The sequence below is a fragment of the Scheffersomyces coipomensis genome, assembly GCF_036884675.1.
Source record: "Scheffersomyces coipomensis strain NRRL Y-17651 chromosome Unknown DFJ63scaffold_8, whole genome shotgun sequence".
Classification (NCBI taxonomy): domain Eukaryota; kingdom Fungi; phylum Ascomycota; class Pichiomycetes; order Serinales; family Debaryomycetaceae; genus Scheffersomyces; species Scheffersomyces coipomensis.
In genome coordinates, this window is record NW_027042899.1 from 58941 (window position 1) to 76864 (window position 17924).

Sequence of the window (17924 nt, forward strand, 5' to 3'; positions counted from 1 at the left end):
ATTTATTTATTTCTTAGTTTAATAATTTTTTCTTAGTTTGGACCAATACGGGACTTTTCTACATATTTCTTCTTTCTTTCATTTAGTTTACCTTACCCAAAATACCTTTTTGCATAGTTTCATGATTATTAATATAATCATGTCATTCACCTCAATTTATTTTAATATATTAATATTTGAATACAATACAATATAATATAGTTTCGTATAAACATTAAAATAGGATCGTTGTAGTATTTTTTTAAAATTTAAATTTAAAATAAAAATCCCTTCTCTTTGTTAAATATTGTTGCTTATATCAATTGGCTAAGAAATATTAAAGGAAAAGGGAAAGGGAGAGAGGAGGGGACAATAATTCTCCGTATATATTTCTTAAAATAAAAATTATTTTTGCACTCTTTTTTTATTAAAAAAATTTTAATTTTTAATTTTTTTTTTTCTTTGCTAAAAATAAATTTTTCTGGAAAATCTTTTTTTTTTTTGAAGGGAGAAAAATGTCGGCCGTCTCTTGTAAAGTGCCTTGAAGAATGTCTCCCCCGCCTCTTCCCTTCATATCCCACCCCCCTTATCGAGGATGTCGTCAAAATTACTTAATCGAGTAAGGAGCCGAAAATTAACACGAAAGCGGATACAATCTGAATCATGTGATTAAACGAACGTGACTGAGATAATTGATCTTTTATATACAGGACAGCAATTATAACAGCTTCAAAGACACGACTACCAATTTCCTCCCCCCCTCCTTCTCCTTACAACCAAATCAGAAATTGGCAGCATACCAACTAATTCAATTTGATTCAATCAATCAATCAATTAATCAATATATAGGATAAATCATTCATGATATAGTACGTAAATCATCTCAACCGTTAGAAACATAGAAACTTCTGAATCAAAGAGTTAACCGATTAGATCAAAATCAAAATAAAATCAAATCAAATCACTGATAAGTAACCCTGACCTCATCTATTACTTCTACCATAACTTCACGTTAGCATGGGTTGGTTGTTAACTTTATTAGTAACTTACCTTATTGGCGGTCTAACCTTTTTACCTGGTGTACTAATCCTAATCATATATTTACATCCGATATTGAAAGAGTCTTCTGCTGATGATGGATCAAAATCAGATTCATCTCATAATGATGATGATAATGAAAACCCTATAAAAGCTGGCGAAATTGAAGAAGATAAAAAATCAGGCTTGGATGCTTATAAAGCAGGGTGGATTATTGTAACTCAAGACTATCTTGAATCAACTGATGATATCACATCTTCAACTCAATCTGTTTCAGAATCAAATGAAAATAAATCAGCTTATTCTTCATTATATAAATTGGTTCAAAAGGATAATAATGAAAAAATTCAAAAACTGGAATCAATTGATTTAACCACTGATAATACAATCACTAATGATAATAATAATGATTTGGATTCTTTAAATGATACTATTTCCACCACTCCAACTACAGCTTCAACAACTTCATCTACCACTAATAATTTACCTCCTCAACAACAACCATCATCTACCACTCCAACTAAACAATCTCATAAAAAACATCGATATTATGGTGTTTTAAAACATGGAAATTTATTTCTTTATAAAGATGAAACTATTAAAGATGTTAAACATGTCATTGTTTTATCAAATCATTTCATAACTATATGGCCACGAGAATTAACTGATGGTCAATTATTTACTAAAAGTTCTTCCATTGCTTTAATAAATTCCAATAAATTATCATCCATTGAAGAAACAGCATCAACATCATCTAGAGAAGCAGCTCCAAAGGGTTCATTCTTCTTATATTGTGATGTAAATATTGATAAAGAAGATTGGTATTTTACTTTAATTAGAGCCACAAAAACAAGTGAATTACATGAATCATTAAATCCAAAAATTTATGCAAAAACTTTACATTTTAAAACTAGTCATATGATAAATTTAATTCAATCATTATATAGTTCAGAAGGTCAATTACAAACAAAATGGCTTAATGCTATAATTGGAAGATTATTCTTAGCATTTCAAAATACAAAAGTTTTAGAAGATTATTTATACACCAGAATTTCAAAAAAGTTAAATAAAATTAAAAAACCAGGATTTTTAGATAAATTTCAAATAACTTCACTTTATCCTGGTGATTCAGCTCCATTTTTAACTTATCCAAGTCTTAAAGAAATAAGTCCTGATGGTACTATTTTAGTATCAACTTATTTTAGTTATCATGGAAATCTTTCTTTAAAAATTGCTACTAAAGCAAATATAAATTTAGGAGGTAGAATTAAAACTAGAGAAGTTGATCTTTTATTAAGTATAACTTTAAGTAAATTAGAAGGTCCAATATTAATTAAAATGAAACCTCCTCCAAGTGAAAGAATATGGTATACATTTTCTAGTGAACCAATTTTAAATCTTAAAATTGAACCAATTATAAGTCAAAGACAATTTACTTATAATTTAATTACAAATTCAATTGAAAAAAAATTAAAAGAAGCGGTAAAGGAAAGTTTGGTATTACCTCATTGGGATGATATTGTATTTTATAATACTATAGATGAAATTTATAAGGGTGGAATTTGGGATCCAAGTGAAAGGCAATCATTTTTTACAAATCAAAATCCAGATCCAATTCCGAATACCAACGCAGATTCTGCATCTATAAATTTGAACTCAAACAATGGGGTTGATCTTGATAATCAATCAATTTATAGTAAATCTGAATCTTTAAATGATGATATTGAAGAAAAATCCGAATTATCAAATAGATCGTCTAGATCTGCTGCAAGTACAAGACTTACAAATACTTTGAGTGATTTATCTAAAAGATTAAAGAAAAAAACATCTTCTTCAAGTACAATTGAAACTTTAAATATTGAAAATCATAATGTAACTCCAACACCAACCAGATCTAATAATAATCCACCTGCTTCAACTACCACTAATGTAAATGGTACAACAACTATGAATACTCTTAAAAGAATTGGCAAATGGTATTTTAAAGATGATAAAGTTAATCAAGATGATAATTATACTCCACCGGAAATGATTCTGAATAGAAGAGCTCCTAAAAAGCATATTGATGCTCCCTCGCTTACTACCAGTTCCCCTGTCCAAGAGATATCCAAAACACCATCTCCAAAGAATTTCCCATCTTATGATTTTGGTAAACTGGGTTATCCTGAATCTGTATTTAGTAATGGTGGAAGTGCAACTATTGAAAAGACTTCTAGTATATCAAGAAAGGTTAGTTCAAGTACTATAAGTCTGAGTATAAATGAAAAGCAAAGTGTTTATGAAGTTCCTGCTTTACCACCCCGGGAAGAGGAGGTTACAGATCTTATTTCTTTGACTAGTGAGAAATTAAAAGATACTAATGAGAATGTATCTAATAAGGCTGCTGAAGTGCAGGTAACAGCAGCAGCTCCTACCTTATTAATGGATGCTACTCGAATCTCAGTTGCTCCTAATTCTGCTACTACAGGCTTGGTTAATACTCAAGTTACTAGTTCTAATTCGATTGATAATGGATTACATAAAAGTCATAGTGTAAGAAGAAAACCACCACCACCTTCTTTACTGCAGTCACCGCCAGTATTACCACCTCGCGAAGAGGATCCTATTATTACATCACCATTTAACGACTCAATTAATTCTGAAAATTAAAATATCATTTGTTTGACTATTTACAATTTTTTATGTACATATATAATTTATATATCGTTCTATACATAGGGTGCCCAACCACCATACATTTGACATAATCTTTCATTAGATGTAGCTTCTTGAATAAGAACATCAACTTGTCCACTTATATTCATTGGTAAACCTTCCTTTTCATTAACTAACCCTCTTAATTTTCTACGAACTTTTGATAAATGAGCATCTGGCTTTTGAGTTTTCCAATCTAATAATGGATCATATAATAAAGTTTCTAAAATATTCATCAATGGAGCTTCATTGTCTCGTAATAATGATCCAGTTACTTCACAAGTAATTCTAAAACTTCCTTCAATACCACAAATCCCCATAGCATCAACTAAATTTTGAGTTAATCTAAATGGAACAATCTCAGGAGTAGGTAATGTGGAACCCTTTTCAAATAAACAATCAAAATCAATATGTAGGACTGATCCTGTTTTCTTAAAGATAAGAATATTTTCACAATGTCTATCACCTAATCCAATAATATATCCTACAATTGACATTACTGCTAATGATCGAGTAAAGTTGGTTCGAGCCAAATACCATGCTGATGGATCAGAAAATTGATCAATGAACCAGTGATGTAAAACAGGTGGGTTCTCTTTAATAAGACGATCATATATTCTTAGCAAATCTTCTCTTGGTTCATTATCCTTAGGTTGTGCATGTTTAACTGATTTTTGAGCATTATCTAATCTTGTAAATACCTTTCGTTCATTAAATGGAACCCCCATTCTTTTCCTTTGTTCAGCAATTATTGTCTTTATAGGTGAAACATCAACCACAAATTCAATCACTCCTAGATTATCAGCTAATGGTATAACAGCATAATTTGGAATTTGAAGATTTCTTTTTCTAGTTGCATTACTAGATGATAATAATCGATTAATCACAGTAGTGAATTCACCAACTTTGGCATCCTTTCTTGTATCATCTTTCTTCAACATCAATCTATACGCTTTACCATCGGATCCTCTGACAGTAATTTGTCTTGGCATCTGTAATGAAAAGAATATATTGACTTGATCGTCAACTCCATCAAATGTAACAGATGCAGATTTAGGAAAAGCATTAAACAGTCGTGCATACACTGATGGAAGTCTGATTTCTAAATTGGATCTCACTGGGATGACTAATGATTCAAATGGTTCCTCAAGATTATCAACCAGGAAATCATTACGTAAAGATAAGTGTCTCATTTTAGATTGCTTGGAAATCTTATGAGATGCAATCTTAATTAAACTATTAAATAATATTCTTGATCTGTCAATGTCATTATCTTTGTTCATAACTCTTCTTAAGATACTGCCAATCTTTTCCTTTCTTACTTGATCATTCGAGTTTGAATGAGATAAAACATACCATACACTATGACGTGGATACAGCTTTATGATTAAATACATAATCAGGGCCATAAGCTCATATGATTCTGTATGTTCGTGAACTATCCTAGAAAGTATTTGAGTTATAGCCGTATACCAAACATAAACTGGAATAGTAGTTATACTTTTACCCAAATCTTCTATTATTAATTTGATCCTACGATCTGCTTCTTTACTTCTATCTGTTTTTTGAGCTAGATCCAACCAAATAGTAATTACTTTGGGTAAAGCTTCAAAAATATATCTACTCCCCAAAGCTAAGGATTTTAAAAAATTCCGAACTGTTTGTTGTTCATAATAACCAGATTGATCATTACCAGATTGAAAAATCTTATTGAAATAGGATCCTAAATCATAGTAAGCCTTTTCAGAAGACTGATTGAGATCTATTGCTTTCGTATATTCACTGATAATGGCTAGTGACGATAAATGATTCGACTCATCTAACCATTTCGCATATTGCAATTGAGCTTCGGCCTTTATTTCCTTGGTTTTAAAGTTGTCATCCTTGATAATTTCTGATAATGATTTAATAGCTTCAGTCTGTTTGCCTTGAGCCCAAAGTAATTTAGTATACTCTGTGTTTGCATCTCCATAATCCAATGCCATTGCTTTCATAATGGATCTTGTTGAAATGTCCAATCGATTATTCTTCCTAGCTAAAGATGAAATGTAAAGCAAGATTTGAGAAACTTTCGCATTATCAGATCTTAATTTATTACCCACATTGTGCAATGATAAAATTTGTAATTGAGTATCAAAACTTTGATCAATATTACTCAATCTTCCTCTAAGAATTGCTTCATTTTGGATTTTTAACGCAGCATCATCTATGTGTTCGAGTTTTGTTATTAATGATAAGTCATAAATTGAATGAAGTTGGTTCATAAAATTAACATTTCTTGAAAAGCTGGATGAAATACTAGGAACTATACTATTACCAATAACTTTGTAAAGATTATCCATACATTTTGTAAATTCAGATGTCTTGTCTTCAAATAAGAAATTTACTCCTTTAGCGAATTCATAGTTTATTAAAGTCTCAACATCTTGCGGCCTACCAATAGAATTAACAATGAAGAACCACTTTTTGATCTCTTGCACATCTCCAGAATAAACCGAGGACTGCAACCCAACAAGCGCCCAATCCAATGGAATAGAGCTCAATGTCCTTTCATCACACTTCTCTGCTAATGTAGACAAAACTTCTTCATGTAAACCATGTTCATTTAATGACTTCAAAAGCTTGGTGTTATTTTCGACTTGAGTATCACCGGTCGTACCTAATATTTGAAATGATTCTTGAGCTACTGACCAATTATCATTATACTGGAATGTTTTCAATTTCTCCCCTAAGTTATTGGTTGAAAACTTTTGTAACACCCCATTTAACTCGTCATAATCATCAATATTTGAATACATGGCTTGTAAAGTGGTAACAAAATTCAAATTATCAAGCTGCAAAGATGCATCCACTTTCCCTTCACGATAACACTTTTCAAGATATAGAATTGTTCTTTCATACGAATCACATTCAGCAGACTTAATTGCAATCAAATCCATGGGAATAATATCGATAAAGTCGCGTACATATACAATGTTTCTTTTAATTGTCTGCATTTCAGTCTGTTCTAAGTGGTTTATGTTAATATATTGTGCTGCAGTTGAAACCCACTCGTTCAAGTAATCCAAAACTTCAAATACAGTTTGAAAACAAGACTTCAACAGCTCTACCCTATCAGGAGAAGTTGAGGTGGAATCAATATGTAAAATATTTAAGAACTCCTCTTTAATATTCTGAATTGCCGATTCATTTCCATTACTAATATGAGACAAGGCGACATATTTAAGAAGATAATGACAAATTGAATTATCTTGATCTTTCACTAATCGAGAACATGTCTCGAAAATAGCACTTTTCAGACCTTCATCACTATTAGTAAACACACTTAACAATGGTCTTTTCAACAAATCAGAAGTAAAATCCACTAACCAGTTCTCATATTTCATACCCAACTTGAAATGAGGGAAATTTAATGGTTCATATTTTGATATAGGTGCCACATATTTAGACGATAACAATGGAGTCAAGGTTGATTTTGCAATATCACTAAAATTTTTCCAAACATTTACGAGATAATCTTGACTATTTGGAGTTAAAATCTTAAAATCTAATCGTAAAACCTTAAGAAAGTTCTGCATAGCATAAGCATAGAATAATTGATTAACGGGATCACTTGAAGCCCAAAAGGTCTTTAACACTATATTTTCAATAAAATCAACTAAAAATTCACTATTTTCTCGATAATCCTTAAAATCTTGAATAATAACAATTTGCAGCTTGATTGATTTATACTTAAATTTGTTAGCATCTAGAGCACCCATAATTGATAAAGCCTTTGCACAAGCAGTTGATATTTTCACGTTCTTATTTTTGAATTTAGCTGCTGTATCCAAGATTGATCTAACAAGATCACCAATACATGGCTCTAAAATTGCATCTTTGAAATAATCAGATTGACAATTATATTGATATTGTTCACAATAATTAGTTAAATCGAATAGAGCTTGTTGAACAACATATTCATTACTGGTTTTTAATCTTCTAGTAAACTCTCGAAAAATTACTAATTTTGAAATTTGTTTTATCTTTTTGAAACCTCCCAGTACAATATCGCTACTTTGAAGATAATCTAAGAAGGGAATTGACAAAAAATATAACGCATATTGATTATTCTTATCTTTGATTTCTTCATAGATTCCTTTAAGAACTTTACCTGCCAAATCCTTTGAGGTTTTATCAAACGTTTCAAATTTCTGATAAATCAGTGATATTATAATATCAATCATAGAAACTAAATGTTGTTGAGGTAATTTTTGAACTAAAGCGTGAAAATTTCTTAATGCAAAGTATTGAAATTCTGGAATTTCCAATGAAGCTTGTAAACAAGTTGAAATTTGACCAAGAGCAGTCGTTATTGCATCAATATTAATGTTAATCAAGAATTCAATTGCTCTTAATGAACTTACCTTTTCCAAATATGGTTTGCTACCTTTGATGTGATGGACATTTTCGCTAAATTTTTGAACTAATTCTAATACATTTTCACCTATATGATATTCCACATAATTACGCTTGGATTCAACTGATCTACCCTTTTGCTCTAGTGAAATTTTGGCAACGAATTCTAATGCTTTAAGAATTCGTTCGTTATTTACAATTTCATTATTTTCATCGACATCAATCTGAATTAATATAAACCAAGTGACTTCTCCAACTTTTGAAATCAAATCACGTAAGTTTATTAACTTATAATTGGGTGAAACATTAGCCAAAACGTTAATTATATATTTTTCATCAATGGTTTCATCCTTAACAAGATAATAAGCTATGATTCTTGATAAATTTTTAGTAACCAATTCTAATTTGCTTAAATTAGAAGCTTCTGCAATTTCTTGAATAAAATCATATTTATAATATTCCAACAAACGAGGGGTAGTATATTCTCTAGTTCTGTTTAAAAAGAACCTTTTAGTTACGCCTAATAATTCAGTAACTCTTGCAAACATTCGTGGTTTTTTTATGATCACTTCTGCGATACTTGGGAGATAAGGAGATAATAATTTATACGGTGCTAATGATTTTGCAGTTGCAATATTCAAAAATGAATTATAAACATAATTAACATGTTGTTCGTTATATTGACCAAAGAAATCAATAAGTTTGATAAATATAACACATAATCTTTCTCCATGAGAAACAATAGCTAATTCCAGTAATGCCTTGATGGTTGATTCAGCAAAATGTCTTCTATTTTCATTGCTAAAATCAATATTGGCTACACTTTGGAAAATGGCTTTAAAAGTTTGATCTGTATTTACCATTCGAGCTTGAATTAAATATAATGGGAATATTCTAGCCACTAGTAATCTGACATCTCTATTATTATTATTATTTAATAAACTCATTAAGAATGCAAATATTCTTTCATCATGAATGGATACCATCTGGGGATTATAACTTGCAAATAGTTTGTAAATGGTTAATAATAAATTACAACATAACAATGGATTGTTTTCAAATACTTGTCGTTTCTTTGATATTAAAAAGTCGGAGATTATAACTTCATAAAGAATGATAATTTCTGGGGATGTATAAAATACTTTTCGATTAGGATCAATTATATCATAATAATTTTTATTCATAGGACCAGTACCACATCTTACACATTCATTGATTTTATAGTCATAATCATTATTAAGAATACAAGGTAGATTACCTAAAGCTGTGATGAAAGTATAAAGAGTATAATCCACATCAAAAAGCTCTGGATTATTTATTATTAAATCTTTACTATGACTTATCCAATCTGAACAATTTATCTCCTGACTTATAATTTGCAGTTGGTTTCCATTTTTATGATGATGATTATGAATTGTATTTTCTTCGTCGAATTTATGTTCCGACAGTACTATGAAATCCAATAATTGACGTTTAATTATATTTGTATCAAAATAACTCTTACGATCTGATGATTTGGGATTTGCATTGAGGTTTAATAATTTAAGTCGTAATACTTCCAAATCAGAATCAGGGTAAGATGTTATTATAAATTGATTTAAATTTGATGTTTGATATTTATTAACCACGGACTCTTCATTGATTAATAGATTATAGTAAAATCTTATAATATGCAATGATTTCAATATGATTAATGGTAAGTTGGAGATAAAGATTGTATCATTCAATTTGGTCAATAAACTTTTTAAATTATGACAATTAATAAAGTTTTCGATTATATCTTTTTCAATACATAATAAAAATATCTTTAATAAAGTATAAGAACTTGATTTATTTAAATTTGTGAATTTTCCGAAATCTTTAGTATCGAATCTTAAATATTCAATAATCCATGTCAATACAATTGAGATCTGATTCCATGTAATTGAATCATGTAATACTAGATTATCAGTTAAATTCATAATTATAATTGATTTTAAATTATCTAATAATTGTACTATTGAATCTTGATTATTATTAGGAAAGATTTCATTTAAGATAAACCAAATTTTTCGACTATAACTTTCAAATTTGAGTTGATAATTGATTAAATGTAACGATAACTTTTTAGATAAATCATAATCATTTAGAATTGAAAATAAATGAACTGTTTGTATAAGCTTTTGATTGAAATTAGGGATAGAAATATCATTGGCGATATTTAGTAACAACTTATTTAGATTTGCTTCAACGATGGATAGTAATTTTGATCGTAATAGTTTAATATATTTGATGTTATGCAATTTTGTGGTAACAAGGTTAATAATATGAATAATGAATGATTTGATTTGATTCAAAGTATTAACATGATTATGATAATTCGGTATATGATATAAAGCAAATAATATGGACCATTCATAAAGTAGGATAGGTTCAGATGAAGATAGTATAGACGAATCTTCTTCATCATTTCCTTCATTAATCATCATTGAAGGTTGAAAGATCAGTTTGAAATCATCATATTGAAGTTGAACATTTAAAAGATGTAATCTCTTTGATAGTACCAATTCAATTGTATTTATCAATTTAAGTAATAGTTTCTCTTCATCAGAATCTATATTAGTTGATTGATGGGCATGACTTAGAAGTTTGTCATTGGTAAAGCTGAATAAGTATAAGATCAATTTTTTGAAATCAGCATTATCATCAATATTGATATTCTGTTCGATATCATCTAGGAATAAGTTCAATTCTGAACGGGTTAATCGTTGCGTCGCTGATACTGGAGTCGCTGACATGACATGATACGGTTCTATATGATCTGATTCATCAATATGATGGATGGATTGGTAAGAAGGAACAGTTTTGCAGCGTAACGCGTTGTAACCAAAATATTTTTGACTGCCATTTTTTTGCTGTATTTTGACGGCCAACTTGATAATGAAGGTCAACAGATCTACACTTGATATATATCAAACTCGATAATCAATCAGACAAGGTGAATATGATGATGAGTCTACAATAAAGAGTTAACATGAAAAGGAATCCATTTAATAACAGGGCATATACATAATATATAATATATATACCCAAAAGTACATATACAAAACATATACACACACACTAACCTCACGAACTAAAAGGGGGTATATTAAGGTATGCTTGGTTGGGATGATGATTTAAATGATAAGTTTGGGTAGTAGATAATGAAATAAATAAACATGGATTAATGATAAAGACTATGCACATTAGGGAGGAGGATATGAATGAATGAATGAATGAATGAATGAGTGAATCATTTTTATTTATTGACCATAATTGTTAGGTCTTTTGAATAACAAAATATGAGGTTCAGGAGCATGGGTTTCATAATGAGCCCACCCTAATGATTGAGTTATACCTAACCCTCTCCATTCTTCTTCTAATAGTATTCGTAAAGTTCCAGTTTCGGGATTGAAATAATCTTGAGGAATCACTTTTAACATATTTTTAGGTAACATCACATGTCTATATTCATGGCTATCGTCACTGTATCTTGGACTATAATGGATCATATCTTGGAATTCAAGAACTTTGGCTCTTTCACTATCGGTTAGATATCTTGGTCTTGTCATATTTGTTGTTGGTTTGTTGTGTGGTTAATGAAAATGAGGGGTAATGTTGAACACAATTGATTTTTTTGTTTTTAGAAATAGGTAACTATCAGAGCAACTTAACTTTGACTAGATGGTATGAACGAATGGATATAATTACTAGCTATTGATATATTTGATGATACTATAAAGCTATTATGATAGTTGGATGGTTAACTAAATAGAAATTTTTTTGTTGGTTTTTTCAAATCGCACAAATGTGGAAGACGCGTACGATAATAGTGGTAAATTATAATTATAAAGGTTGGAAGTTGACGGAGTGATGATAAATGTATATGGAAGAACTATAGATAGTAATGATGTGGGTGGTATTCCATGGTTGGACACTACAACAGAAGGGATTATTCTGCCTCAATTGGGATATATACCATTTAAGATCCTGATATTACCCTGGTTACTGCAATTGTTAGTATTTGAATCTGATAAAGTAATAGTGGTATTTGAACCAAGTGATAATAAGGATGAATGGGATAGTTTGTTTAATGATGTTCGAACTCTATTAGCTTGTCAATTGCATAATTTGAAATATTTAGTAATTAAGTTATCCATCCTGTTGATATCGAAATTTGAACCGCAGAATGATCTAATTCAATATCAATTAAAACAATTAATAACCCTTGTTCCTCATCTAATTGTTGAATTACCTTTATTGAATAATATCCAACTATGGAGATTCTATTTCAGATACATCAGACTTGACAATCTAAACATCTCATTCGAATTGATCGATGCTAATATAATTACATCCATTTTACAACCATTATCTATTGAAAAACTTCAATATATAAAACTTAATGTAAATCATGATGATTCGTTTAATCATTTAATCTATAAATTGGTCAACCTATACAATTATAAACAACTTCCTATAATACTACCTCAACCATTACAACCATCATCTATAATATCATCTCTAACTTTACCAGTTCACAATCCAACATTTAATACATTGATTGATCCTTTACAACCACTACGTGATGATTTGGATATTTCCATTTATGAACAATTCGAACAAGATTTCATCAAATATAATCAATATGAAAAGGCTATAGAATTAAGTATATTGGATCTTATTGCAACTAATAAATTCAACTCAACCGCCATTAAAATTATCATCATTGGACCAGGAAAGGGAGGTATTCTTCATAAGTTAATCAACGTTGTAAATAAATTTAGTCATCAAACATTTAAAATATATGCCTTTGAGAAGAATATCAAATGTATACCATATTTGCATAAATATAATCAACAAAATTGGAATAATCAACTCGAAATCATTCAAGATGATATAAGGAATCAAAATATAACTAATGTAAATTTAATTATATCTGAATTATTAGGTTCATTTGGTGATAATGAATTATGTCCTGAGATTTTACAACAATTTAATAAACCACAAACATATCCCATGATTATGATTCCATCAAGTTATACATCATATTTACAACCAGTTTCTACTGATTTAACTATCCCAGAATTTGAACGACCTTATATTGTTAAATTAACCAAATATATTCTGCTTTCCCCATTCAAACCCGTATTTGATTGGGATTATCCTGACCCATCTTTATCAAGCTTAGACAAAGTAACAACAGCCTTGAATTTTAAGGTGGAAAATGGTTTACTTGATGTAGTAACAATCACTGGGTTTTATGGATATTTCACAGCGGATTTATATGGACATTTAACGATTCAAATCATAAATGATGAAGATAGGGATACATATTGTAAATCGTGGTATCCATTTTATTTCCCCATTGATCCAGAAGATATCGACAATGGTACTTCAGTTGAATTTAACATTTGTCGGATTAATAATGGTGTTGATAAAGTATGGTATGAATGGGAGTTTAATGATAAGGTATATAATAAAAATGGGAATCATTATTATATAGAATTTTAATGTTATGGTAATTAATAATTGGGTATGGATTTAGTAGAAGTCTTCTCGGTGGTACTGTCTGATTTGGAGGAGTGACTCAGATGATGATGTCTATGAGATGATGATCTATGAGATGATGATCTATGAGACGATGAACTATGAGATGATGAACTATGACGACTTGAACTTTCTTTATGAATTCTATGATCATCTTTATGTCGTATGGATGAACTTTCTCTTGATCTATGACTATGTGATGATGATAATGAAGGGGACGGTTTTTGTCTTTGATATCTTTCTTGTTTTATCTTTAATAATGGATCATCAATATTATTATTTGAATTAGTGATCGATTTACCAACATTTAAAATTTGATTTAAATTATCATTAGCGAAACTTGAACTTTTCTTATCCTTAGTTGATTTCAGAAATGACTTATTCCCATTTAACAAATTCTCCACTTCATTCTTCCCATCTAAGAATTCTTCATTACTATCCACAAATCCATTTTCACCCTCCACCTCTTCATCATCTTTCTTAGGCATATCATCATACATCCAATTTAACTTATTTAATTTCAATTTCTCATTATTATTCAAATCCTTCTTGTCAAACCCTTCTCCATATTGTAAAGTTAATAAACTTTTATATTCATTTTCTTGATGATATTCTTGTTGTAATTGTTTAATTTGCTTAATTTCTTGTAATTTATCTTGTTCATCCTGCCATATTTTCTTTTGATTTTTCATCAAGGCTGGATTCCATGATTTCTTTAAATTTAAATCCCCCGCCATGACTATTAGTATTGTATCTTTCTTAGTTGTGGTGGGATAGGTCAAGTGTTGTTTGATAAGGCTTGTTATGTCATCTATGATTTTTTGAATCAATTTTTTTTTTGATATTGCGCTCTTTGCTGCCAAATGTTTTAAAACTGCTTGAATATCTACAAAAATGAAAATTGAACAACACACGCCCCCAAAATATTGCCTATATTTGGAATTATACCACCATCCCCAACAAATTAATCTTTATAGGACTATGTATATGTTATATAACATATATGATCAAGTAGATCCAAAAACTCACATCTCAATTTCTCTTGTAGTTCCAGAGTTAGAATCCATTTTAGACCAATTTTATCGATAAAATTGAACGGCGCACTACTAAACTTTTTGCATTTATAACCAATTTACAACTATTTCTTTATCCCAGTATATTCTGTTATAAAATGATACATGACGATTTTACTTTTTCTATACTCATGTAGCACCCGAAACTTGTATCTCAAAATTCCTATGCTCATAGATTTACAACCAAGTTTCAAACCCCATTTTAATTCGACAAATTTAATTCTATTAGCTGTATCAACAATAAATAATCTATTATTAACCACTAAGAGTAATCTTAGCAGATGCGGTAAGTACCAAGATGAAGCCTAGTAAGTTCTATTGAAGAAATTAGATATTGTTTGGCAAAGAGATTTATTTATTGTTAATTCTGACAATTAAAGAGTTAATATTTTGTATATATATGATTGAAAATAAATTTAAATCGAGTATTTACTAATTGTTAAGTATAAGATTCATTATCATATTATCATTCTGCTAATGCTCTTACTGCATAAGAATGGGATCCATACCACTCTTTGTTTTCCTTTTCAACAACAATTTGTTGATGATTTGATAAAGATACCAATTGAGGAATCATGAAGCCTGAAAAGTACTTTTCGATGTTTGCGATACCTTCTTCACTTAAATTCTCCACTTTTGCCAAGTGACCATCTGGACGAATTACCAAAAATGCTCCAACTGATGGATCAATACCATACTTCTCATATGCATGACCATGTCCGTGATGATACGATTCATCGTCACTAAAGATTCTGAGGTAGTCCATACGACCTTTGTAATCTCTAGGTCTGAATGCCGTGTGAAAATCATTCCATTCGTAGGCTTTACGTTTAGAAGCATGAACTAATAGAACTTCAATCACAGAATAAATCTTTGCAGTTGCTGGGGTATATTTCTTAACGAAATTGTTTTGAGAATTCAAATAATCACCAAATAAATTCATAAAGTTCTGGAGGTATTCATTGTTTTTAATATCTCCAGCAAAGTACAACACTCTCCAACGCCCGTCTGAAGGCATAATATCTTCCAAATAAACCGGTTTAGAATCAGATTGGACTAAAACTTGAGAAGAACCTAAACGGCGACCAATAGGGCATCTTTTAGCCAATGGAGAAGTGAAGATATTCTCTTCATCATATCTAAATTTCCTTGATCCAGAATCAACTTTATCAATGAGTATAGATTTGTTGTAATCTACAGTTGTTCCTGATGTAAATTCGTTACTCTTTTCAAATACTCGATGAAATTCTTCAAGATCGACCCCTGGAGTTTCCTTACCATTTACTGCTGGACGACTGGAAAATAAACTTGCTATGGTAGAATCAAATTCAATTAAATTTTCAGCGACTGTCTTTCTTTCGGATTCATAAGTATCTAAGATAATTGGACTAGCCAAACCCTTAACCACGTGAGCTATCTTCCAGGATAAATTGTAAGTATCAGCCATGGAAATATTCATACCTTGGCCAGCCTTAGGTGAATGAGTATGAGTAGCATCACCTGCCAAGAAGACCCTACCGCCCTTTTGAAATTCAGTAGCAACACGTTGACCAATTTGATACGCGGTATACCATTTAATATCAACCATTTCAATAGTATAAGGGTATAATATCTTATTTGCATTTTCCAAGATCAATTCAGGAGTGATCTTTGATCTATCAATACGTCCACTATTAGAATCATTTGCCCTTGGAGCCTTTTGCAATTGTATATATAATCTAATCATGTTATGTTCTCTAGGAATAATCATTATGGATCCATTTTCAGCTGAATGAATAGCACAACGACATCTAATATCGGGAAAATCTGTTACAGGAATTCCATCGAGAACACCCCAAACATAATCAGTTGATTCTCCAGTCATTGATATTCCTAATTGTTTACGTACCCAAGAATGAGCTCCATCAGTACCCAAAACATACTTTGCATGAATAATTTCGGTTTCCCCTTGAACAATCTTATCGCCATCTCCATCAAATTGTCGAAAAAGTCCATTGGAAATCTTACTACCAAATTGTTCAACTGCAGCTTGATCATCATCCAAATGTTCAACAGTAACTGTCACCGGGAAACTTTTGAGATCGGTTGATTGCACTGATTGATCGATTTCCAATTCTTTCGCTTGTACTGGTCTTTCAAGAACAAGAGTGTTGTCGGACCATTTCTTCCAAGAATCCCTCATCCAACCTTCAACTGTTCCTTGATGAATAACAACTTGTTGGAATCTAGACAACCCTATAGTAGTATCAGGAATAGCACCAGAACGTTTTATACCTTTACTAGCATCTTGTTCAGGTTCCCAGAAACAAAGTTCCAACATATGATTTGATTCCTTTAGAGCACGATCAGCAAAGCCAAAGGATTGGAATATCTCGAGACTACGACTTTGAAGACCATCTGCTTGGCCAACAAATTGTCGAGCACTTCTTTTATCGATGATACGAGCATTAACACCAGTTCGTGCAAACCAAGTGGCTGCCATATGTCCAGCTGGACCGGCCCCAATAATTAACACGTCAACATTTGATTCTCTTGTTTTGTAGGACATTCTGTTGTTTAACATAAACGTTCTTGATTTCCATTTCCATTTTCATTTCGATTTGCATCCCGAAGATGCTGTTTATATATATTTCAGACCATTTGATTGAGCCATTTTTTGATTGCAAAACAGTCGGCACGGTTCTTAAGCTGGAAGAACTCTTATCAGTGCCAAAAATCCCCACACTAATTTTTTTTATTTTTTTTCGCGGGGTACAGCCATAAGTAATAATGAGGTAAATTTTACTAAAGCCCAAACCTCTTACCAATCCTATTATTTTAATAATGAATTACATTTATTTGAAAACGCTAACTCTATTCAGCAGACATAGTTCATAGGAAGAGAAGGTTTAAAGGAGTATACCAAAATTCTAGAATTAGAAATTAGAAAATAAATGTTAAAATGGCACACTTCCTTTATTTATTTTACGATCTTGGTCCACATATTTAGTAACCATTAGTCAAAAATAACGAAAAAGAAACAATAAACCGTTGTATTTTGTAGTAAACCTTCACTTGTTGGGATATTGTCCTGGAGAAAATCGGGGAGTTTTATTTAGTCATAGCTTGTACAACTTAAGTCAAGGTATTAATAAATAGACCATATTACTAATGGAATTAATGATCATTTTA

At 30.5% G+C, this 17924-nt stretch overlaps 6 protein-coding genes across 6 annotated transcripts; 2 read left to right on the forward strand and 4 right to left on the reverse strand. All coding sequences in view use genetic code 12, as the record gives it.

Moving 5' to 3' along the window:
• Nucleotides 1–527: 527 nt before the first annotated feature.
• Nucleotides 528–3553, forward strand: DFJ63DRAFT_315504 (uncharacterized protein; the record flags this gene model as incomplete). The annotated part of the gene is made up of 3 exons (XM_064906559.1): nt 528–598; nt 996–3411; nt 3485–3553. 3 exons carry the CDS (start codon nt 528–530, stop codon nt 3551–3553), a joined length of 2556 nt encoding a protein of 851 aa, XP_064759588.1.
• Nucleotides 3554–3725: 172 nt separating this feature from the next.
• MEC1 (protein kinase) lies at nt 3726–10886 on the reverse strand (the record flags this gene model as incomplete). The annotated part of the gene is made up of 1 exon (XM_064905344.1): nt 3726–10886. The coding sequence occupies one exon, from the start codon at nt 10884–10886 to the stop codon at nt 3726–3728; it is 7161 nt and encodes a 2386-aa protein (XP_064759589.1).
• Nucleotides 10887–11140: 254 nt separating this feature from the next.
• Nucleotides 11141–11853, reverse strand: CKS1 (cyclin-dependent protein kinase regulatory subunit). The gene has a single exon (XM_064904343.1). The coding sequence runs from the start codon at nt 11700–11702 to the stop codon at nt 11394–11396; it is 309 nt and encodes a 102-aa protein (XP_064759590.1). The 5' UTR covers nt 11703–11853; the 3' UTR covers nt 11141–11393.
• An 846-nt stretch (nt 11854–12699) lies between these two features.
• On the forward strand, nt 12700–13644 carry DFJ63DRAFT_290855 (methyltransferase family protein; the record flags this gene model as incomplete). The annotated part of the gene is made up of 1 exon (XM_064905352.1): nt 12700–13644. A coding segment is annotated over one exon (945 nt), but the record flags the coding sequence as incomplete, so codon positions are not given.
• Nucleotides 13645–13674: 30 nt separating this feature from the next.
• On the reverse strand, nt 13675–14417 carry DFJ63DRAFT_337590 (U2-type spliceosomal complex subunit; the record flags this gene model as incomplete). Its single annotated transcript, XM_064908577.1, has 2 exons — nt 13675–13685; nt 13721–14417. 2 exons carry the CDS (start codon nt 14415–14417, stop codon nt 13675–13677), a joined length of 708 nt encoding a protein of 235 aa, XP_064759592.1.
• A 401-nt stretch (nt 14418–14818) lies between these two features.
• On the reverse strand, nt 14819–17703 carry DFJ63DRAFT_242135 (FAD binding domain-containing protein). The gene has a single exon (XM_064904337.1). The coding sequence runs from the start codon at nt 17314–17316 to the stop codon at nt 15220–15222; it is 2097 nt and encodes a 698-aa protein (XP_064759593.1). The 5' UTR covers nt 17317–17703; the 3' UTR covers nt 14819–15219.
• Nucleotides 17704–17924: the final 221 nt, after the last annotated feature.